The sequence below is a fragment of the Pygocentrus nattereri genome, chromosome 16 (genome assembly GCF_015220715.1).
Source record: "Pygocentrus nattereri isolate fPygNat1 chromosome 16, fPygNat1.pri, whole genome shotgun sequence".
In the NCBI taxonomy this organism is placed as follows: Eukaryota; Metazoa; Chordata; class Actinopteri; order Characiformes; family Serrasalmidae; genus Pygocentrus; species Pygocentrus nattereri.
In genome coordinates, this window is record NC_051226.1 from 38009499 (window position 1) to 38034765 (window position 25267).

Here is a 25267-nt window from a genome sequence, read left to right on the forward strand (position 1 = left end):
TCCATGCTGACAGAGGTGAAGATTGTGATTTAACAAAAATAAAATTCTGAAAATATAATAAGTGGTTTGCCACAGAGAAATCTATGCCTGAATTTCCACTGCCTCAATTATAAACTTCGTTTTTTAAAGGCGAGGTGCAACTTTGGTACCTACTTGCTCGCTCATGTGTAGCAGTGCGAAGTTTCCCCAGCAGGGGTCACTGTTAGCACGGCAGTTGCCAAGAGGTCCAGCAGATTGACAAACACATTTTCACAGTAACAGTTTTCACGAAATACTTTTGTTTCTCTCTATTATACTATTTAACGTCTTAGGTTAATTAAAAATCAGTGTAAACAGCATCCAAGCTAAAAAAAAAAGTAAAAAAGAAAAAGTAGGTCTGCGCTACTAATCTACTACGCTGGGTGCGGGTGATATAATCAATAACCGCAACGTTTTAACATTATAATACTGTGCTAATTATTTTTAAGCGTTGTCCAGGCGTCTGTTACTTTACTGTGATCATTTTGACCAATCACAGTTCCGGATGAGCGATCGTGTAAAAACAAGGTCACATTAGAATGATCGTCCAGTGACTTTGACTCATTACAAGTCTCAATGTGTATCAGTATAGCTGCAGTACTGATATTGTATCCATATAGTGGAGCTCTGTTGTGTGTGTATATGAATGTGTGGGTGTGTTTAATGAGGCTATGTTCCTTGCTGCAGTCTCCGCAGTCCCTTCACTATCATAAAGAGCTGATGAAGAGGACTCTCGGCCGGCCTACTTATGCTTTCGAGGCCAGGCAATACGTCGTAAGTGTGTGCGCCTGTCAGAGCATACGCTACTGTTCAAACGCTCAGAATCACTGCTTTCCACAACGTATAGCCGGTTTTGCTGCAGGTATATGTGTGAAATGAATGCGATGGTAATATTCTGTGAATCGTATTTGGACATTCACATTTACGGTATTTGGCAGACACTCTTATCCAGAGCGACTTACAGTTTGATCGTTTTACAGGCAGAGGTGGTGTTAGGAGTCTTGCCCAAGGACTCTTACTGCTATAGTGTAGTGCAGGGGTCGCAACCGAATGTTAAGCCATTTTGTCTTTTCAACAAAAATCTAACTACAACAACGTTTTATGTCTATTTTACCATCTTGGCTGTAAATCAAGTCAAGTCAAGTCAAAGTTACAGCAGGTGTTGGCGCAGAGCAGCTTTACAGAACAGTCCGCGTCCGAGCCCCTATGAGCGTCGCCAGTGGCGTCAGGAAAAGCAAGGAAAAACTCCCTAAGAGCGAAAGGAAGAAACCTGGAGAGGAACCGAGACTCAGTCAAAAGGGAAGCCTATCCGCCTCTGGTCCACACCGGACAGCAAATATGTCTCAGTGTATGCTAATGTACTTTAGCTTTAGCTCAGCTCTAGTTGCTTTTCTCGCATCTCCGGCAACGTTCGACAACGTTCGTCTCGCCGTTGTTCGACTTTTTACGAGGCTGCGGTCGCTCCGCATTCGCCAGCTTTTTGTTCCAATTTTTGTGTGCCAACTTAAATGGAGCCTGAGCTGCCAGAATGCAACCCCTGCAACACTTAAGGTGGAGGTGTGAACGAGAAACTTTTTGAGATTTCAGCTTTGCGACTTTTTAGTGTCTGTCACTTTCATGTTGCGGATTAAACGAAATCAGGAGACCAGCTGGAGTGATTATAAATGCGAATCCATTCGTCTCCAAATCAGTGTTCGTCTTAAATCTCTCTCTTTGCCTACTACTAGCTAGGTGAGATTGTCTGTGTTGCTAAGGTGACCAGCAGTCTGCTCCGAACCATGTATTGTTAACCTGTGTTGAACGTTCAGCAGAGCTTTATTTTACTGTAAAGGAGGATTATTTAATTTTTACCTAGAAATCTAATCCAGCTGTGGAGCCACAACAGGGCAGGAAAAGAGATGCATTTGGCTCTGGAGCCACATGTTGCCGACCCCTGGTGTAGAGTACATGCCCAGGTGGGGGACTGAACCCCAGTTTACAGCATAGCAAGCAGAGGTGTTACCCACTACACTGTACCAACTGCTATAAGGCTGCCGTGACCCGGATTCGAACCAGGGCACTATGCGATCACAGCCATCCACCACACACGTGTGACCAAATCACACTGATCAAAAAGCTATTCTTAGCCATTTTATTGGCAAGAACTTACTATCAGTGATTGAGATGTGAACACAGTCATTCAGGGAGGTTTGGTGTGAAATGGATCAGATGTTTTTACAGTGGTGGTGATGGGAACCATGTCAACAACTTGAATGTGTTTTAAAAGTAAGTTTTAGGCTAAAACCTTCTTAAAACTATCATGTCTCAAACATCAGGAAACACATTTATACCAGTTTCATGCAATAACTTTCTGTGAGGTGTCTTAAAGGGGCGGACGTTTGGTTCCTATCACCATCACTGTGAGCAATTCTGACTAGTTCAATCTACGCAGAGTTATTATTGAATAGCAGTTACTCATATGACTATGAGTGATTCCAAACTTTTGAACGGTAGCGTATGTGGCTGTGAGTGTTTGTGTTAGAGCAAGACTCATAAGCGCTTATTGAATTATGAGGGTAAGAATAAGAGCGAGAGAGCGAGCGAGAGTGTGTCAGAACTGCATTTGAGTTTGTAGTCACAGGAATGACGTACAGACCTAACCTCATTTTTTCAGTTATCACATGATTTGATCAATACAGGCACCCCAAGTTAAACCTGTCTTAAGACATTTGTTTCATTACTTCACCGTTTGATTTCAGTGTGATAAATGAGGTTAGCGTCTGACTGAGCTGAGCTTCAGTTCAAGTCCTATTGTGTGATCAAACAAAGCGGCATCGTCATAAGTGACTCTCATTGGCTATTTGTGCTTTATGGCCCCACCCCTCGTCGCTCACCCAGGCCCCATAAGCTCGGCTCCAGAGCTTTCTGGCTGCGGATCAGCTTGAGGGGTTAATTCACAAAGTGTCACGGGTGCGACCGCATAGCGACCCTGTAAGACAAGCGCTCCGTGAACTTTGTCCTTTCTAATACTTTCAGCACTTTTCTCATATTACCCAGAATTCACCCCTGTGCTGCGGCAGCATGACGAGCTTAATGTGTATCTGAATTCCATCCTGTAGCTTCGACACATGCATATTTCTGTATGTGTATTATGTGTGTACAACGTTACGCTCATCATATACTTTATTATAGCATGCTTCTGCTCACTGGCCACTTTATTAGAAACACCCGCCTTGTGCTTCCACTCACTGGCCACTTTATTAGAAACACCTACCCTGTGCTTCCACTCACTGGCCACTTTATTAGAAACACCTACTCTGTGCTTCCACTCACTGGCCACTTTATTAGAAACACCCACCTTGTGCTTCCACTAACTGGCCACTTTATTAGAAACACCTACCCTGTGCTTCCACTCACTGGCCACTTTATTAGAAACACCTACTCTGTGCTTCCACTCACTGGCCACTTTATTAGAAACACCCACCTTGTGCTTCCACTCACTGTCCACTTTATTAGAAACACCCACCTTGTGCTTCCACTCACTGGCCACTTTATTAGAAACACCCACCTTGTGCTTCCACTCACTGTCCACTTTATTAGAAACACCTACTTTGAGCTTCCATTCACTGGCCACTTTATTAGAAACACCTACCTTGAGATTCCATTCACTGGCCACTTTATTAGAAACACCTACCTTGAGATTCCACTCACTGTCCACTTTATTAGAAACACCCACCTTGTGCTTCCACTCACTGTCCACTTTATTAGAAACACCTACTTTGAGCTTCCATTCACTGGCCACTTTATTAGAAACACCTACCTTGTGCTTCCACTCACTGGCCACTTTATTAGAAACACCTACCTTGAGATTCCACTCACTGTCCACTTTATTAGAAACACCTACCCTGTGCTTACACTCACTGGCCACTTTATTAGAAACACCTTCCTTGTACTTACACTCACTGGCCACTTTATTAGAAACACCTACCCTGTGCTTCCACTCACTGGCCACTTTATTAGAAACACCCACCTTGTGCTTAAACTCACTGGCCACTTTATTAGAAACACCCACCTTGTGCTTCCACTCACTGGCCACTTTATTAGAAACACCTACCCTGTGCTTACACTCACTGGCCACTTTATTAGAAACACCTACCCTGTGCTTACACTCAATGGCACTCACTGGCCACTTTATTAGAAACACCTACCTTGTACTTACACTCACTGGCCACTTTATTAGAAACACCTACCCTGTGCTTACACTCACTGGCCACTTTATTAGAAACACCTACCCTGTGCTTCCACTCACTGTCCACTTTATTAGAAACACCTACTTTGAGCTTCCATTCACTGGCCACTTTATTAGAAACACCTACCTTGAGATTCCATTCACTGGCCACTTTATTAGAAACACCTACCTTGAGATTCCACTCACTGTCCACTTTATTAGAAACACCCACCTTGTGCTTCCACTCACTGTCCACTTTATTAGAAACACCTACTTTGAGCTTCCATTCACTGGCCACTTTATTAGAAACACCTACCTTGTGCTTCCACTCACTGGCCACTTTATTAGAAACACCTACCTTGAGATTCCACTCACTGTCCACTTTATTAGAAACACCTACCCTGTGCTTACACTCACTGGCCACTTTATTAGAAACACCTTCCTTGTACTTACACTCACTGGCCACTTTATTAGAAACACCTACCCTGTGCTTCCACTCACTGGCCACTTTATTAGAAACACCCACCTTGTGCTTAAACTCACTGGCCACTTTATTAGAAACACCCACCTTGTGCTTCCACTCACTGGCCACTTTATTAGAAACACCTACCCTGTGCTTACACTCAATGGCCACTTTATTAGAAACACCTACCCTGTGCTTCCACTCACTGGCCACTTTATTAGAAACACCTACCCTGTGCTTACACTCAATGGCACTCACTGGCCACTTTATTAGAAACACCTACCTTGTACTTACACTCACTGGCCACTTTATTTGAAACACCTACCCTGTGCTTACACTCAATGGCACTCACTGGCCACTTTATTAGAAACAATTAACCCCCCCCTTAATTGACTTTATCAGAATTTTAATGCCAGTATAGAATTTCTTTTTTTTTTAAGTCTGAAATGATTTCTTTTTATTTTAAATATGTTGTCATGGCTTCACCTCTGCTGCTGCCTTTAGACCTTTGTTCATTCATTTCAGGATATTTTTCAGCTGAGAAGCGTCTAAGCGTCTCAGACCAGCAGGAATAGAAACTGTGGAATGGAGTAATTATTATTACTAACGTTTCTTATTTTTTAGCCTTTGTGGTTTATTATTCATTTACTTATTTTCAAATATCTGCAGACATTTCTGAAAACGTTCATTCAGTCTTGTCACCATTACTGCTGTTACTCTCTTTCTCTCTCTCTCTCTCTCTCTCTCTCTCGTCCTCTCTCTGTCGTGGCTGTTGATCGAGCGCTGCTTCAGACCCCACCTGTTTGTGATCCTGTAACATCATATTTCATGTTTTTTGGGTCCGTCTTTAAAGCTGCTGCTGAGGTTCACTACAGAAGGACCGGCGCTGTGAGTCGTCCTTCACTGCTGCGCTCGTTTCCCCTTAAAATGCAAAGTCATCACCTGAATTTCCGCGTTACACTCTTTAAAAGAGGGCTCTTCAAGGGTTCTTCTGTTCCATTTAGAACCATGAGTTCTGTATAAAACCACTTCATGCTTAAACGGTTCCTTGCATGGTGAATTCGTCCTTCAGATTCATGGAGAATATGGTGTGTGTGGTTCTACGTAGCGCCAAAACGCGTTCTGCTGCTGTCATGATGTCAAGCTTGTAAAAACAGAAGAACCCTTTGTGGTGCTACATAGAACCGTGTTCAGAAAGGTTCTACATAGAATCAATTTATGCTTAAATGGTTCTTTGCATGATGAAATCGGCCTGTGTTTATATGGTTTTATATAGTGCTGTTCTATATAGTGCCAAAAAGGGTTCTTCTGGTATTTCAAGCTTGAAACCTTAACAGAAGAACCCTTTTTGGTGCTATATAGAACCTTGTTAAAATACAACTCATTCTCCATCAATCTGAAGAACCATTTCACCATGCAAAGAACCAAAGAACCATTTAACCTTGAAGTGGTTCTGTATAGAACCTTTTTAAAAAATGGTTCTATGTAGCACCACAAAGGGTTCCTCTGCTGTTACAAGCTTGATATCATAACGGTAGAAGAACCCTTCTTTGGTGCTATATAGAAGCATGAACAGCAAATCAATCTGAAGAACCATTTCACCATATGTTTGAAAGGGTTCTATGTAGAACCTTTTTGAAAACCGTTCTATGTAGCACCCCAAAGAGTTCTTCTGTGGTTACAAGACATCATAACAATAGAAGAACCCTTTTGCCGCTATATAGAACCGTATTCTCCGTCGATCAGAAGGACCGTTACACCATGCAGAGAACCTTTTAAGCATGAAATGGTTCTATATAGAACCCATGGTTCAAAACAGAACCTTTCTCTTTACTGAGGAACCTTTAAAGGAGGTAGGTTCATCTGCTCTGGACGATGAGCCGCCCGTCATCTGCTCAGGTCCACCCTGCGGTCAGTGGCTCTCACTCACTAACACAAACATGCACTCGTCGCTGGCCGGCTGTGCGGATCGGCTTCGGAATTCTGGAACTTTGAGAAATTCTAGAATATAAACAGATTCCAGAGCACTGATCTAACATTCTAGAACCTCTGCCAGGAGTTCGGTCAGCCTGCCAGCAGCTGACAGAGGAGCGGCGAGCTGGCCTGGCGCGAGGCCTCTGGCCCAGATGCTCGACCGGGCGCGTTTACAGATGTGTCATGCGCTCCCGTCTGTTCGCCAGAGCTGCGTATTAAACCGCATCCAGCGCGCTTTCCTGCGCAGGTGATTCATACGAGGCTCTGCGTCACATCTGGAGGGTCTGAAGCTGTTTATCGCTGCAGTCAGTGGAAAGAATTGAAAAGACGTCTACACTAAAAAGAAGTCTCCGCTTTCATAAACGGAGCTCCGAGGTTTTGATATGACAGCGATGTGGATGCCCGTTCCCGCCGGGTACAGTTTTCCCCTGCCCTGCTCTGCTCGTGGCAGCAGTACGTCAACATTTTCACTTAAAATAATGAACTGCGTTCTCGAAATGTTCTCATTTTCTCAAAAGCTTGACAAATATTTAACAATAAATACTTTTTCACAAATTGTTGACTTAGTATCTCGAAAAAACTTTCAATTTTCCTAAGATTTTGAGTTAGTAGGACAGAATTCCAACATACTGTGTCGGAAAAAATAGCTTCAAGAAAGTAAGCATTTGGTTTGGGATAGAAAAAGTCTCTCAATACATAAAGTGACTATTTTAACATAATAAGTCACTATTTCACAGTCACAGTTGTGGCACAGCAAGTCATTATTTCAAGAAAGTAAGTCGTTATTTTGACATAGTAAATTAAGATTTTGGCAAAATAGGCAGTTATTTCAATGTAAGTCAAAACTTTGAGAATGTGTGCCGTTTTTTCGTAATAATGAGCCAAAATATTGAAAAAATTCGTTGTCCGGAGTCATCGTCAATATACGAACTCAATTTAACGCACGTCATTATTTTAACGTCAACATTTTGAGTAAAAAATAATGTTGAAATATTAAGTCATTATTTTTATATAAAAAGTAATAATTTTAAGATGCAAAGTCATTTTTTGCACAGTAAGTCTTTATTGTTATGAGTAAATACAGCATGATTCCTAAATAGTAATTGAATAAGTCGTTGGTTCGATACAGTCAAATCTGAGAAAATAAGTCCTGAATTCAAGATGCCAAGTCAAAATTTTGAGACATTCAGTCATTATGTCAACGTACTAACTCCTTTTGATATAGAAAGTCATTATTTTAAAATATTAAGTCACCATTTTGACGAAAGTTGATATTTTGAAATAGAAAGTCGATATTTTGATCTAGAAAGTCGATATTTTGAAATAGAAAGTTGATATTTTGACATGGGTGAAAATTAGGAGAACAAAGTCGTTCTGTTAAGATTCTTAGTTATTATTTTGATATAACAAGTATTTAGAGATGTTACGTCGCTATTTTGAGGAAATGACGCATGATTTCAACATAATAAGCGAATAATTCTGAGAATTGGGTCATTATTAAGTTACTATTCATACAAGCCAAAACTGAGAAAATCCGTCTTTATTTTGAGATGCTAAGTCGAAATTTTGAGGAAAATGATTACATCAAAATAATAATATATCTTTTTGACATAGTAAGTCAAAAGTTTGGAGTCGAAGTCCGTATTCATTATTTTGACATTAAAAGTCTTTACTTTGAGATGTTAAGTTAAATTTCACAGACTGCCCCCAAAACAGAAAGTCCTTCCATACAGCGATGGCTGGGCTTGGTGTCCTGCTCAGACACCCGGGCGCTCCTGTTCAGCCGAATCGGACCGAGGGGCGACTCCGGGGGGCGGCCGCTTGTCGTGTAGTGAGCCTCAGCAGCGACTCGGTGACCCAGCGCAGTCACGCGCATGTGTGAGTGCTGTCTGTTTCATGGTGAACAGTCCTGTGCTGTTGCTCCTCTGATGCCGTTTTTTCTCTCTTCTCTCCTTTCCTCCCCTTCCCTCCCTCCTTCCCTCCATCACTCTCTCTCCCCCCTCCGAGAAGCTCTCTCTCAAGCTGGTAAGCATGTGTCTGTCATAGCATGACCCGTAGCGGCATGACCGTAGCATGCTCGTCGCCCTTCGTAGTAACCCACGTTTTCCTAACGATACTTAATGCTGTGGTTTTATTTCCTTTTATTTCCTTTTTTTTTCATTTACATTTTAAAATCTGTGCACTTTGACTTGTTGCTGCTGTTGTTTTTGCTGTCTTGCCACATTTTTAAGTACTGAAATACGCTGTTGTCTTATGTTTGCTTGTTTGCTTGTTTGTTTCTTTGTTGTTTTATTTTGTTCTGTCTGTCCCGTTTCCGTGGCGACCACCCCTCTGTGTAGATCTCGCTCAATGCCCACGTGCGGAACCTTATCGAGGTGATCCGAACCCCGTCACTGCCCTCTTGTCTCTCTGTCTGTTTGCCACTGTTTCACTAACGATGTCAGTAACATCACCTGTTTGTTTTCTTTTGATGTTCACTTATTAAAAAAACTGCTAATTGGCTGTGATTCTACCCCTCAGTCATGCTTCAGGCATACATTAGACCTGTAGGAGTGCTTTAGAATGTAGTGCACCTGCATTTAAGTCCTAAAATATAGATAATCAAGTTTAATGTGAAATTCACTTTTCATGCAAGGGGAATTCCACCACTTTCTCAAAATTCCCCTATAATACGACTGAGTCGTACTCAGGGTGGTTCAGAGCGGTTTGGTGTGAACTGGCTCAGATTTCCTTACAGTGATCAGGCAGGCAGTGAATTCAGAGCCAGTTCATGCAGGAACTTTCTGTGAGGAGCTTTTAGAGGGGGACGTCTGGTTCCCATCACCACCACTGGGAACAGCTCTGACGCAGAATTTCACACCAAACCGCTCTGAACGACGTTTAATTGTGCAGAAAGTTTTAGAAATAGCTGGAATTTCCTTTTAAGCTGTACCATTTACTGTCAACGAACTATTAAAAAAGGGTCCGTAAAGCTTCTCCAGGCAGGAGTGATGATCCTGTCATTAAGGTCTTTATAAATGACGGAGGAATCTGATCCCAGACCAGCTCTCCTGGTCTAAGAAACCTTGTAGAACCTGATATTGTAATAAGTTCCGAGTAATGTATCTAGAAATGCGAAGTTTTTCACTTAACGTGATAACGTTCTAATGTAATAACTTGCCTAGTACAGCTCACTGATAATATAATCTTTTATATATTAATGTAGAATCTACATTACTGAAAATGTATCATATTTACAAGTTGATCTTATTACTGTTTTTTTTTTCATAGTGGATGATGTAATGCTTTTAATAGCATTTGTTAAAGGCTCCTACAGGGCTTTCATGCATTATGCCAAATGTAGAATATGGACTATGACTGACCACTCGCTGCCTTATCAGACAAAATATTACATCATACATCATTTCTTTGAAAAAATGGTTGACTTGTAAATATCAGGTGTTGCAGTATCATAACAAACATTACATTACTGGACAAATTGTCTATGTTTGACCAAGTGAAGTGCAAAATACTATTACATTTTTGGACCTTATTATGTTATTGGGAAATTATTACAATATTGGGTTCCCCAAGCTCTATGAATGACAGCCCTGATCAAATACCTCCTTAAGTCATTACTTAACATGCTTTACATACTTAATTAAATATTACAATCGTATTAAATGAGTCATGTAAAAGGTGCAGTTCTGTTGAATTAGATTCAGATCTTCGCTACTGTGCAAAATTCAGAGATGAGTTATTAAATGTCCAGTCAACAGTTAGTTTAGTCATATTTCAGGGGGTGTTTCTGAAAAGATTAGCTGCAAGGTAGTCCACTTGCAGTAAGGACAACGTCAAAACGAAAAACATGCGTTTCTATAACTGGAGTTTAAAACAGAAAACGAGGCCCCTAGCAACCACCTGGAAGAGCTGGTCAACCCCCATCAGATAAACAGCACTGAAAGCTTTGATCTCTGAGAGAGAGGAGAAGATCAAGCTGCTTCAGATCTGAAAGCATCCACAGGTGTTTCTCTCCATCCTTCCACTGTGAGGAGACCACTCAGCGCTGTGGGTCTGAAAGGATGTGTAGCTGAGCGAGAAGAACCTCACTGAGAAAAGGAGACGGACGCATCAAACAAAGAAGCTGGATGATGGACTGACCAACCCAGAGTCCAGACCTCAGCACCACTGATTGGGTTTGATCATCAACCAGCTTCTCAGACTGAGCTTTGGAGGCGTGTCTGCAGGTTCTTTGAGGAGCTGAAAGTGGGTCTCCTGAGAAGAACGGAAGCTGGAATGAAGATGAAGAGTGGACGCAGTAAATGCTGAATAATTTATTCATTGTTCTATCTAATGCACGCAGGAATATCTCCTGAAAAATGGATAACTTGCGCTTAGTGGCTGTTTTGGCTGGACGTTGTAAGTGAGGAAGTCAGCGAAGGGTGGTCTCTGACTCGTGCACAGTGCTGTATACTGTAAATGTAAAGGTTACATTAGATGAAACGTATGTTGATCAGATGCAGGCGTAGAGTGTGTCTGTGCTGTGTTGTGTTGTGTGGGCAGTCACAGCTCTGTGTGTCTGCATGGCAAATGGTTTTCCTATTCTGATTGCGAATGCACAGCATGCTGGGTAAGCCTGGTATTGCATGGTGGATTATTGCATGATTAGGATTAATAAGAACATGTAATAAAGTTAATGTACGTGCTTTTTTCCCTCAATTCATAAATTAATACTAAATGCTTTGGAAAATGTTCTTCTTTCTTTAAAATAGCACTTGGAAAAGCCCAAATAGAGGCCACTGGGATACCTTTCTGGTCTTTCAGGCTCAGAACAGCTCAGCAAGTGATTCATCAAAGGACCCAAAATGTTCAAAAAAGCAAAACTACTCATGTGCCAAACTGATTTGACGGCTGCTGAGAGGAAATATGTTGGACGTCAGTTCCATTTAAGCAGTTCGGCACATATTTTAGATGGAATAATATCAACTGGCCAGCTGGAGAAGTGGGGGGTGGGTTATTTGATAAAGTACTCCTCTTCAAAGTGTTGGGATATCATATATGAAGGGACTTTCATGCTGCCTGCAAAGCCTGCATTCCTGTCATCCACTGCAAGATAACTGCTGCCACCTAGTGGCCGAGCTGATTTCCCAGCTCAGCGGGATCTCTGATTGAAAGTGCACAGGGTGACTCAGCAACACGAGGCCATTATGGTAATGCAGACTGGAGAGCCGTTGGCTGGGATTCTGAGCAGTCACTATATATCATAGTCAATATATCTGACCAGTATAATAATACGTACTTTATAAGACTAAATGTTTATATTGCTTTCTAGCAAAAACGGTGCTAAATGGCTGAGGTTGGCTTCTTACTCAGCAGCTTTTTTGACCTTAAATGCAGCAGCAAACTTCTGATGTTTGTGAAGAAGATCTTTTTGGTGGTCCACAGCCTGTGTTCTATCGCCTTGGCTGCGTTCGTGTTCACAAAAATCAGAAAATCGCATTTGGTGTGCAAGACGTGATCAGGAATGCAGCTGCTCGAATTCAGGTATTGTCGGCCCAATAAAGCTCACAAACATAATCGCTGTGCAAAGGCCTTAAGGTCATTGCTTAGCTACAAACCTCTGACCTATGATGAGATCATCTGACCTGGGATTGATAAGGTGTTTCAGAGCTTTCTGATTGGCTAATGAAGTGGCCAGTTAGGCAGAGGAAAGAGAATGCACGGGAAGACACTTTACTGTGCACACCACTGTCCGCATCTTCAACATGCTCATCACACGCTCATATAATTCCTTCCTCTCTTTCTCTCTGGCTCTCTCAGGGTGCGAATCCGGAGGACTTCAGTCACCTGCCTCCAGAGCAGCGGAGGAAGAAACTGCAGGCGAAGATCGACGACATCAATAAAGACATACAGAAAGAGATGGACCAGAGGTACACACCCACACACGGACAGTATACATACAGATACATATACACGACGGTCATAACTGACCAACCACAGCTGACAACTGACAATCATATCGGTCAGGAACCGTATAGGAGTCTGTGCGAAATCAGCCGAGGTTATCAGATATTTTTAGCTTCTGAAAATCGGTACTGGTGATGGATATTTCATATGTGTTGGGCAACAATACATCGCTAAACACGTCTCTCCACAATGGTAACTTTACAGGAGAAGTTACTTTTAATGGAAGTCAATGGAACCAGAATTTTCTCCAAGCCATTTTGGGCCGTTTCCTTTGGTCTATTCATCAAATTTACACACAACGTAAAGAACAACAGACACTTTCACTTTATGTCTGAAAAATGTATTCAGAAATAAAAACTGACATCCAATTTAACTTTTGCATCTGTGATCAAACTTACCTGAGTGCCTGTTTACACCTTGCATTAACCGGCCTTTTCAGTGATCAGATCACCTTCAGATTTCACTTGACTGCATGAAAAGCCAGGTGTAAACATCCCCAGCATTCATTCTGGGCACATTACTCAGTCCACATTTGCAAGCGGTCAGAAATGGATGCTGACCGCATTTAACGCATGTAAACGGAATATGTTCTCATTGTCCGTATACAATTAAACAGCAGAGGTGCATCTTCTGAGCTCTGAAACGTGAAAGGATAAACAATGAAGTGAAAGATGGAGGTTAAGGGAGGCTGAAGTTCCCCAAACCAAGAGTCTTCAGGCAGTCTGATGATCAAGGTGTCCAGGCCAAGCTTGTCCACTCTTATAACAATGGGGAAAAAGTAAACAAAAGTAAAACGGGAATGATGTGTGTGTTTACGCGACTTTTACTTGGGAAAAGTGCAATTGGGCCAACTCTAATTACACTGGGTTTACGTTTTTTAAGCGTAAACAGAATCTGCCCAAAGTTTATCTGGAAAGGAAACACATGTTAATGGAAGATGTAAACAGGCTCAGTGATTTCCAAACGTACTTGTTTTGTGGAGGTCATTAAATATGTATAATTTGATTGTTGGTGGACAGACATGATTGTAAATGTGTGTGTGTGTTTGTGTGTGTCTCAGGGACGCGTTGACTAAAATGAAGGATGTGTATGTGAAGAACCCCCAGATGGGAGACCCCAGCAGTGTGGACCCCCGCCTTGCAGAGATCGGCCAACACATTGACAAACTACAGGCCGAGCTGCAGAAATTTGAGGTGTGCACACACTCATCAGTGCATAACATGGAATAACTTGCCCTATTTATCGCCAAAAATGCATCAGTAAAAAATCCAACAGTTTAACATTGATGTTCCTCAGTACATTGCATGAATTTTAGTTATTACACCATCTATAGTGCGTAATGTCAACAGATTCAGGGAATCCAGAGAAATCTCTACAAGTAAAGTGCCAACTTAAAAACAGTAAAAACCAGCATGCGTCTGCGGTGAATGTCACCACATAATCTTGGGAATACTTTGAAAAACTGTTGTCAGTAAACACTGTTCACCGCATCCACAAATGCAAGACTGTAGTATGTACAGTGGAAGCCATAAATCAACAACATACAGAAACACTGCCCACTTCTCTGGGCTCAAACTCATCTGATTGTTTATGGAAGTAACAGATGTTGTGTTCTCTGGGCCAAAGAAGAAAGATACCATCCAGACTGTTACCAGCGTAAAGCTCAAAATCCAGGGTCTATCATGATATGGGAGGAGCAGTATGTAGGCACTAGTAACATTGAGCTGAAGACTTGTGTAACAGAAGAAGGGCAAAAAATCTGCTTTCAAAACTGGATCAGTTTGTGCCTTCAGTCCACAAACATGTATTAAGTGACGTTAAAAGAAAAGGTAAAACATCCTCCAGTCCCAACTTTTTGGAATGTCTTCCAGGCATCAAAGTTAAAATATGAAATGATGTGTTTTCAATTTAATACAGGTACTCGAGTTAAGCTAGTATTTAAATACTAAAATAGTTATTAGGGTACTCATTGCACAATTAGGTCTCTTATGGGTTCCCTTGTTCACGGTTTACCACATTACAGATTACTGATCGTGGGATATCACAGTTATTCGCATATGGATTCCTTGTATATATTTGCAAACAACAGAAATGCATGTATTCTGGGTGTGCTGTGTATGTATGTGATTATGCATGTGTTTGTGTGTTTGTTTATGTGCTACAGGGCTGGTTAGCGGAGGTGGAGGGCAGAATGCCGACGAGAAGTGAATCCTCTCACAGACAGAGCGTCGTTTATGAGACGCAGAACAGCACGCCACCCACCAACAACAGCTGCGCTCAGGACCGGGAAAGGTACCGTACACACATATAAAGACGTGTATATGAGGCTCTCTGACTGACATGCAGCCTGCAGTTGTACAGTTGCTATAGTTACTCTGTATGCATGTGTCTGTGTCCGTGTGTGTGTGTGTGCGTGTGTGTGTGTGTGTTCTCGCGTGTGTGTGATGGAGCAGTCCGGATGGCAGCTATACTGAGGAGCAAAGCTCTGAGCTCCAGCCGAAAGTTCAGACCGACCCGGAATTTGACGAGTTTGAAGAAGAAATGCTGCCCACCATCGGAACCTGCAAAGCTCTCTACCCATTTGAAGGTAATACATAAACAAATGCATACAGATAAATACAAATACAAAGCCAATACTCAGTTGTGCGCAGAAATTGGAATTGAGAAATGCTGACAATAAATGCTGATTCAGATGCAGCTCTTTCACTGTCCTGTCGTGCCTCCACAGCTGAATCAGATCAGCAGGTAATAATAAAATAATCCTCCTCTACAGTAAAATAAAGCTCTGCTGATCCTTCAACTCAGTTTAACAGTAAATGGTCTTAAACGCTGGAGTTAATGTAGAACTGCTGATTCACCCTTTAACCCTGAAGATCAGCGCAGACGACTGGTCACCATAGCAACGCAGACAACAGCTTCACCCAGCTAGTAGCTACGAAACGGCCAAGAGAGAGATTTAAGACGGACATCGATAATCTGGAGACGATTGGACTTACTCACGTTTATGATCACTCCAGCTCGTTTCCTGATACGTTTAACCTGCAACGAGAAACTGAAACACTAAAACGTTGTAAGGCTGAAGTCATTTAAGGTGGAACGGAATAATTCGAACAAGAAGCTGGTGAATGAGAAGTGACTTCAGCCTTGTCAACAGTTCGATGTTGAAAGACATTTTACAAGAAACTGTTCCACATTTGTGGAAACGTTTCCTGCTGGAGATGTGAGAAAAGCAGCTGTAGCTTAAAGCAGAGCAAAGCACGCCTATGTTTTTGTTCATTGTGTAATTTTTAGCCTGTATTAGCACATCAGCACATACTGAGACACATTTACAGCCAAGACGGTAAAAAGGATGTACAATGTTGTGGCTCCCAAGGTGGCTAGATTTTTGTTGAAAGGACAAAGTGACTCCACCTAAGATTTGGGTTGCTGACCCCTGTCCCAGTAAATTCCATTATTTCCGTTAAGCTTCTCATTCAAATTCACTTCTATTCCACGTCAGATAGTGCAGCAGTTATATACCTTTATGCTACGTGCCAGAATGTAATTGCTGCAACATTTAAGGCGGAATGTAAGATTGGAATAAGAAGCTGGCGAATAGGAAGCCGACTTTATAGTCTGTATTTTTTAGGTAAATTTTGCTCTGTTTATTGTTTTGAATGTTTTGATCATTTCATAAACTGAGTGTAGAGACAACGTCAGCATGTACTTTCCTTTCTGCTTCTGTGGTTTGGCTGTATTCTGCATATCCAGTCTTGATTCTAGTGCCAACAAACCTGCGATGAAGTTCCTGGGAGTTGTAGGTCCTCTTGATGAACCAAGATTGTAAATCTCATGTCTCATGTTTCCATTAAATAGTCAAATGTAGTTCCATTAAATGTAGTCAAACTGTTGCTCTACAGCGCAAAGAAACAGCGTTTTAGGTGTAAAGTCTTAGATTTTTTTGCCTTTATTCTACGTCAGTTGAAAATGCCCCCTTTTTGGCCTAGTTTTAATGGCGTGCATGTGATGGGACACCTAAGAGAGTTAAAGGAAAAGATCTGAAGAACTTTACCCGAGTTATACACACCTCTTTAATATTTAATATAATTGAACATTCTCTCTGTCTCTCCCTTTTCATTCACCACTGCAGGTCAGAATGAAGGCACTCTGGCGCTGGTGGAGGGGGAGGTGCTGTTTGTGATTGAGGAGGATAAAGGAGACGGCTGGACGCGTGTTCGACGGAACGAGGAAGAAGAGGGTTACGTCCCCACGTCCTATGTAGAAGTCTTCCTCGACTCCAACGCCAAAGGTTACATACTGATCACCTTCTCTTAGCCAAAGGCGCTCTTTAATGGGCCAGACTGGCAGTTTAATTTATGAAACTGACTACGAGAGTGCACTTAGGCTGGGCCCACACTACACAAATTTTTGCCTGATTTGCCCCTTGTGACAAATTTTTAGCGATTTTCCAGGTCAGGAGCTCGATCGGAAGTGACTGATGGTGCAGATGATCTGTACTGTGAGAGGAGAAATGAGTGAATCTTTAGCCCTCAGATCGAACTCTGAAGTGATCAGCGATCTTCCGATATTATCAAACATGTTTCATAGTAAGAAACAAGCAGAGAGACAGCGGTGCGGTGAGAGAGGAGCTGGGGGTCCAGATCAGGTCGCTCTCTTTATGGTTTCAGCTCAGCTGCCAGATTGTAAATGAAAAGTTTTTCCAGCTCTCACTGTATCAGCGTTTCTCACCACAAATTAATCCCCAGTTGCACTTTCGCTGTGCATTGAAGCACAAACAGGTCCAGTAAGTCCAGCTCTGTTTGTGTCTTGTGATCTGAGGAGATCTGGGAGTTTGAGTTCTTATCCGTAGCCGAAACTCATGTGTGTTATACTCTCTCTCTGCTTTGCCGTCTAGTCTGAGTGCCCTCACGACAAAAAGTCAAGAAGCTCTGTGACAAGCTGATGTTAAGTTTGTGATGCTCTCTGTTTTAGACATCTGTTAAGAAATCTGTTAAGTTGCGCAGCCGTCTCAGCGTTGGCCGTATCATCAGGAAATCGCGAGTTTGATCCCTGGTGATGCTGCAGCCGTCCGTGGCTGAGAGTCCCAAGAGAGCACAATTGCCCTCGCTCTCTGGGTCGGTGGGTGGGATGGCCCCCCATCCCCCATCTCCCCCTATCACTCAACACGATGCTACTCAATGCAGGTGATGTAACAGAACTGGCGGTTTCCTTCGAGTGCATTCAGCTGTCCAGTGACGTTCTGTGAGATGTGGTGGCGCTTCACAGGTCTCAGAGGAAGCCTGTGTTTAAACGCCTTTGCCCTCCTAGTGCTGGTGGAATTGTGTGATTGGTGGAGACCTAAATAGCTGGGAGAACTGGATATGACTAAACTGGAGATTAAATAGGGGGAAAAATCCAAACAAATTGTGTAGTGTACGCCCAGCCTTACCTGGCTCATATTATTAACCTCATAACTGCGACACAGATCAGACATAACCAGGAATTGGTCATTTTATAAGAACATTAAGATGGCTTTGGGCATATATACGACAGTCAGACTTAATAACTGGACCTCTTCATAACCTCCTAATAAGGACCTACCGCTGGTCCACTGTGTGTTTGATTACAGGCCTCTATCTGTGGGATTAGAGGTTGTGTTCAACCTGTTCCAGAGGGTGAGAATGGCTGCATCTGTGTGAGGCTACTTTACTAAAAACACTTGTGTGGCATCTGTGTGGCAAAGGGATTTGTAAAGTAGTCCAGAACTCCACACTTCCGTAGCGCTCATTGATTACGCTAGAACCTAAGGGCACTTTCACACCTACCTTTTTTGCTGTGGACCTATCAAAGCTTTTCTTTAGTTTTCAGAGGTGTGAACACTGAGCCATGATCCACGTCCAGATTAACTCTGCTCGTGGGCACACATTTCTGCCATGGTCCACACCAAATGAGGGAATTCAGCATGCCTTCCTGCATTCTCAGAACTGTACTGTCCACATAATCTGGCTATTTGAATGTTTGACCCTTGGTGGACACTCATATCGTTCCTCCAGCACAAGCTGCTGCTAATAATGCCAGATAAACCATGGAATAATGGCGAAGCAAAGTCTTTGCCTGTGGCCCATGAATCGTGGAATGTATTGTGCCAGCAACCCGACTGATGACACTTAGATTGCTAAACCATCATAAAGAAGTGGACATCAAGTGGGCATCATTTGATTTTTTGGCTTAAATTGTGGCAAATGTGAGAGTAACAGAGTGCTCGATCGCCTGCAGAATTTCTGAGCAGTAAGCACTCACGTGTAATTCCATGCACTTTAGCCGTTAAAGTGTGAAACCAACTGAGCAAAAAAAAAAAAAAAGATACAATATAAAAAAACCCTGAATTTAGCAAATAAACAAGGTGTGAAAACAGCCTAAGGCCCTGTTCACACTTGGCAGTAAGAGTGTGAATGGGTGGCATTTAAACCATGGAAACACGCGATCCGATCACCCAAACCACCTTTGAAGTGGACAGATATGCATGTCACCTCACCACGTGTACAGGCTACGTTCACATTACAGGCCTCGTGGCTCAAATCCGATTTTTTGCTTAAATCCGATTCTTTCTGACATGATGGTTCACACTCGTTTAGGTAAGTGGTTCAAATCTGTCATTATTGTGAACGATCCAGTCCAGATGGTGCATGAGTCTTAATAACTCTGCATGGAATTTTATTTTAAGTGTTTTAGAAATAAAGCCTTGATGTGTGTGTATGCATGTGCCAACTCCTTCACCTCTGAAATTCATAAGGTTCATTCTAATGCCTTTGCCAGAAGTGATGGCCGCTTTAGCTTTGAGTTATAAAAGTGCCTTTCACTGAGACGTTTCTGAAGCAGCGCCCTAATCTTGTGTGGTTTGATGTGGAAATAACGTCTCCTTGTTTATTCAGAACATAAAACACACGTTTAGATTGCTCCTGTGTCACATCCCACATTAAGGCATATGGAACATTACTAAATATAGCAGAATATGAGTCTGAAATTTAGGACTTGTGGCAATGTGGCAAACATTAGCAGTATGAGGTTTCAGTTGAACCTCTCCAGGCTCCGCCCACAAACACATTCTTCCATAGCAACCGCTGCAAGGTTGGTCCAGCTTTAGAGGACATTGGCTTAAACACCATTCAACCAGTCAAGTTGTTTATATCACAGTATAGATGTGATATAACCAGGTAAGAGTAAGGTACAAACCCAAAAGTACTAGATAATTATATTAGGTAACACGATGGGTCCAAGAATAATAAATTACATCAAAATGCCCAACAGGTTCTAGATATTAACTGAATAAGTATGTGGTACAGTCTCCAAGGTAATAGAAAATTATTTTGGGGGTTACATTCTGAGACTGGTTAACTAAATTACCCTGAAATGCACAACAGGTTCCAGATATTTAGTGAGTAAGTGAAACACTGTACAATCTCCAAAGTGCTGTGTTAGAATTTTAGGTAAAATTATGGTGAGTACCAAAACGGTCTAAATAAATTACATGGAAATTATTTTTAGGTTCTAGATAAAAAGCTGATTAAAGTTATAGTAAAGCATTTCATAATTATTTGGAGCAATTAGGTAGTAAATAGTAATAAATACAAATTTTACCATTTTAAATATTTAATCAGGAAACCAGAAATCAAAAGCTCCTCCATGTAGTGCATAAGTTATACAGTGTAAAATAACAGCACAAAACACAAAGATAGTTTTGTGAAGTAAATGGCAAGAACTCAGTAGAACCACAATACTAATTGCTTTCTTTATTTACATCTCAGGTTTAGTATAGTTTGTAGCTAATTAACCGGTACATACTATATAAGAATCTGTACTTTATTGATCATGTAACTATCAACTTTCCCTCCCCAAATCTATGTGCATTAATAAGTAGTTGCCCCAGCCCATTATCCCTCCTCCACCAAACTTTACTGTTGGTACTATGCATTCTGGTAGGTAGTGTTCTACCGGCAAACCCATATTTATCCATAAGACTTTTGAGTCCACTGTGCTCGAGTTTATACCTCACTCTGGGATGGGTACTACCTAGAACCTAAGGTACTGTAAAAGAATGCATTACCAATATGTCCTTCATTAAAACTCTTTTTAAAATAAACATTTACAGATTAAAATAGGCTACATGACCAAAGAAGAAATAATCAAAGTAACTTGTTAATTCTAAATCGTATTCTGGTGAAGATATTTCTAACAACACTTTTTCGTTCTTTTTTGTTTCTTTGACTGCAGATTCCTAAAAGTGTGAGAGGACGACACAGGACAAGTGACCAGATGTGGGAAAAACACCACTCCTTAACTGAGAGAGAGAGAGAGAGAGAGAGAGAAGTGATGACGTTGATGATGATGATGATGATGGACAAAACAGAAAGAAGAGGCGTAGCCGTCTGAATCTGTGTCTGCTGTAGAGAGTTTCTGAACCATGGAGCCAATCAGAGAAGAGCGAAATAATCTAATACAAATCTATCACCCATTTCTGTTCTTTACAATAAGGTCAATTTTTGTTTTCTACATGTACTAATTTCGCTTCTTTGCTATGCACTGACGCCGAGCTGACTAGCAGCGATAACTGAGCTTCCGCCTGTATATGTGTGCGTGTCCACGGCCTGTTGGCTTCACGTCCAGCACCCTGCCCTGTCCCTGAAACAGGATTGCCACAGATGGTCACGCTGAGAAGCCTGCTCTGCCTCCAAAGCCACATTCGTCTGTCTGGGATAATGGTCCCGAACATCTTTACATAATCTAGGTAATTTACTGAGTTAAAAAACAGCCATAATTAACTTCAGTCATCCATCCATCCATCCATTTTCTAAGCCGCTTCTCCCTCAGGGTCGCAGGGAACTTCAGTCATAACTGACTTCATTTATTGTCAGCAGTGGTTGGAAAAACATATTCTGCTCAAGATGGAAAAGCAAATTATTCACCTTTACTACTCACTCGTTTACTAGTTAGTTCAAAATTGTTAACCTAATCTGGGCCATGTTTTGCATTATTCAGAGCTAAACAATAAAGACTGGACATCTGAGAGAGCAAGGCCAACAATGTTCTTTGGGCTCACTTACGGATGGCTGTGGCATCACCTGACGAAAGGCGACTGTTGCCCCACTTGCACCACTTGGGAGCCCCTGTATTTGACTTTCAGTAGTACCAAACGTGGTCCTTTCTGACTTCCCTCTTTTCATTTTCAGTGGAGTTGATCACCGAAACGCTACCAGTTTCTGTTTAGAGCAGGTGCATCTCTCAAGTATAGTGTAGTGGGGCACATGTTGTTCTGAATCAGGGCAGGGGACCCATCCTTTCTTTTTATTTTGTTGATAAACAAGCTCAGCGTCCATTAACCTGCAAGCCTACATGGGCATATGAGACTAGTGTACCAGGGCTGCATGATATCGTTTGCCAGACAGTTTTACCACAGATTAAGTGAACAAGCCCACTAAGTGTTTGATTGTGCACTGTAAACGTCCTGGCCAGATCACCGTTGGACGAAACCAAGGCATTCATCCATCCAATACAAATCATTTTAGTAAAAATAATGCAAGTCATCACATCAGGGCAAGGCGTACTGAAATCTCGACATGAAGAGGTAATCGTGCAGCCCTGCAGTAAACCTCCTGCGCTTCTGCTTTCAGCACTTCATACCTTCAGGCTGCTTCCGTGGCATATATGCAAACACTGTTGAGTTACTTTTTATTTTCTTTTTTTTCCAAGTCCTTCAGGTGTGGGAGAGTGCATTCTGGTTAAGAATGTGATTGAAGTCCTATCGTTATTTGTATGTGTTGCTAATGATAGCCATTTGGTGGCCACTTGGTCTTATCCTGTGGATTTATTGAGCCCATTTTGAGCCGCCCAGAACACTGCAGGTGTAGTCTATCCGCTCATTTGATCCCACGACGCGTCCAGATCGCAGAGCTGACTTAGGACCGGTTTCCTCCCTTTCAGCTTTCCTGAAAGAGCAAATGGAAACAGTTCTTACATCGGAGTTTACACTGAAGGCTCTATCAGATAATATGAAGCTTGTGGTTCATTATTCCAGAGATCTGTGTGAACATTTTAACGCTTTCAATTGGAGCCTGCCGGGCCTGACTGGGTGGTAATCTTATCTTAGGAAAAAGAAGAAAAACAACACACAGTGTGGGTCCATGGCTTTATTCTGTAGTATGTGTGACTGTAGACAAATTCCGATTTGCTTCCTGGGCTTCTCTGCATTTCACAGGAAGCGTTTGTTGTTTTTCTTTGTTCTTTGTTAAGTCTTCGACGTTTGTCGCGAATCTCACACGGACTACTCATCCTGCTCTCTACGGCACATAACTGATTTTAGTGTTTTGGTTTTAACTTTCTTACTTTATATTTTACACTCATCATTGGTCAGAGAGATTTTAGATATTTTTTATTTTATAGCAGTTTTTATTTTCTTATGCTGAATGATTCAATTGTACCTGATTTTTTTCCAGATCATTATTCAGGTTGGGCGGAATGAGGGTAAAGATCTGCACCGCTTTATTAAAATATGACTAATTGAAAACGACGACGACAAATTTCTGTTCCCCGTTCGAACAGCTAAAAATACATTTATGTTTCAGAGCAGTCACTGACTACGGGAGTTAATAGAAAGAGGAGAAAATCTGAAGCAGGAAAATCCTCCGAGAAAACTTGATAGCAGCTCAGCGACAGCTAATAGCTCCACTCGCCTCAGAACACGTTCAGATTTCACTCTAACTCGACTCCAACGACGCCGATATCCTCTAAACAGCCCTCGTTTTAGCTTCGGTGAGCTGTAACTGAGCCTGTGGTGTGCTGTGTGGCACATTTAGCCTGCTAACTAAGCTGTGGTTAGCTTAGCCAAAAAACGCTACAGTCCAAAACACCAACAAACAGGTTCTGTTTCAGCTTTCTGTCAGACAGTTTGACTTTTATTCTCTCAGAAATGAGTGTTTTTATCCTCTGCACGTTTCAGTAGAGCAGCAGTGGGTCAGAATGAACCTGTTCTGAGGGGTGTGACACTGTTTGGCTCTGAAGCTGCTTGCTAAACTAACGTTAACATATTTCAGATCCAAATACCACAGAACAGGTTGAATTTCTCCCTTTCTGTCTCTTCAGCGCCGGTTGCTCGACGTCACCTCCTCAGATTTGAATCATTGTCAACTTGTTTTGGTGCTTTTTTAGTCAGAATCTGTGGAGAGCAGAGCTGTTATCATGCTAGCTAAGCTAATGCTAACTTTTCTCTCCTACTTAGCGGCCCTGTTTAACCCTCAGCAGACATTTTGACTTTTGACTTGAACGTCATGCGCCGTGTTCACTCATTTGGTTACGACGTTTTACCAGATTTTTCCCCGGTAATACTGTATACCGCCGAAATACTTGGAGACAGTCTGAAGGGATTAAAACAGACGATACTGCCCAACCTGCCTCATTATAAAGCCATCTTCTGGAAGCCAAAACATAAAACAGATCAACATAATAAATATTGACCGAATCCCAAATGCAGTCTTATTCTCACGTCATCAACCCGTTCTGTCAAGCGCTGATCCATTCCGCTGTCATGACTGACCGCTTATAGTTTTATTGCTGAGCTGTAAATATAAAAAACCTGTAATAAAGTTAGAAAATACCTGAACACAGGGGCTAAGATGCCCCACAAAGCGGAACCTTTCAATCTCCCTTCAGCCCTTTTCAGGCAAACCACAAAATGTGTGTATTTGACTTGTTTGGGCTTTGCTACTAGCCACACATGATGTGCTTGGCTCTGCAGTGAAGGGCATCACACACATGCAGAGGCCTCCAGGTCAACAACGCCGCTCCCAAACAGAGATATATAAATATATATAAATATAAATCTATAAATAAGAGTAAACTACAAAACAACGAAGAAAAAAAATCTATTTTTAAGGTTTTGACTAATAAAACGTGTTCCGAGAATTTCTTTTCTCTGCTCTGCTAAGCAAATAAACCTTTTTTTGTCATGTCTCTATTTTTGGTGTTCTGCCAAATGGTGTTTTTGCACTTTTAATTTTGGTCTGTGTTCTGTTCGTTAAGCTTGTGTTTCGGAGCACTGAATACTTCATACTGTGTTAACTGTGCCAATTAAACATACACAGGAAAAATCATGAATGTGTCCTGACTCTTGGTTTTGTATGTGAAGGAATGCGCGTATGGAGGCCGTCCTCATAACCCTCACACCAAAACACTCTGAATGACTGTTTACATCTTACACACTGAATTATGCAGAACTTTTTAAGAAATGTGTCATCCATTTCTACACAGAAAGCGTGACATATAGGCTGTATGCGAAGATGTGGTTGGTTAGTGTAGTGGTTAACACCTCTGCCTTCTATGCTGTAGACTGGGGTTCAATCCCCCATCTGGGTAAACACCCTATACTATAACAATAAGAGTCCTTGGGCAAGACTCCTAACACCGCCTTCACATTCCTGTGTAAAATAATTAAAATTGTAAGTCGCTCTGGAAAAGAGCGTCTGGTAAATGCCATTAAATGAAGATTGTTTCAGAAACTTTCAAAGTAAGCTGGATAATACACACGCAAAACGAGGGAGCGCCCATTCCTCTCTTTTTTCCGAAATCTCGGAGCAATTCAGTCCGTGAGATCTAAACAAAGTCATTCAGAGAGGTTTGGTGTGAAATAG

General features: G+C 41.9%; 1 protein-coding gene across 27 annotated transcripts in view; it reads left to right on the top strand.

Annotated features, from left to right (window-relative positions):
- LOC108411429 (formin-binding protein 1) overlaps positions 1-24730 on the top strand; it is a 137823-nt gene extending 113093 nt beyond the window's left edge. For 9 of the 27 annotated variants that reach the window (XM_037545934.1, XM_037545932.1, XM_037545923.1 and 6 more), the window contains 10 exons: positions 706-792; positions 8673-8687; positions 9002-9037; positions 12462-12571; positions 13669-13801; positions 14773-14900; positions 15059-15195; positions 16738-16896; positions 18217-18262; positions 20859-24730. In XM_037545934.1, the coding sequence (XP_037401831.1) occupies positions 706-792; positions 8673-8687; positions 9002-9037; positions 12462-12571; positions 13669-13801; positions 14773-14900; positions 15059-15195; positions 16738-16896; positions 18217-18236 (825 nt within the window). In that variant the 3' untranslated portion in view covers positions 18237-18262; positions 20859-24730. The remainder of the gene's footprint in view (positions 1-705; positions 793-8672; positions 8688-9001; positions 9038-12461; positions 12572-13668; positions 13802-14772; positions 14901-15058; positions 15196-16737; positions 16897-18216; positions 18263-20858) is intronic. The other 18 variants (XM_037545930.1, XM_037545931.1, XM_037545939.1 and 15 more) reach the window with 9 other exon arrangements.
- The last annotated feature ends 537 nt before the right edge of the window (positions 24731-25267 follow it).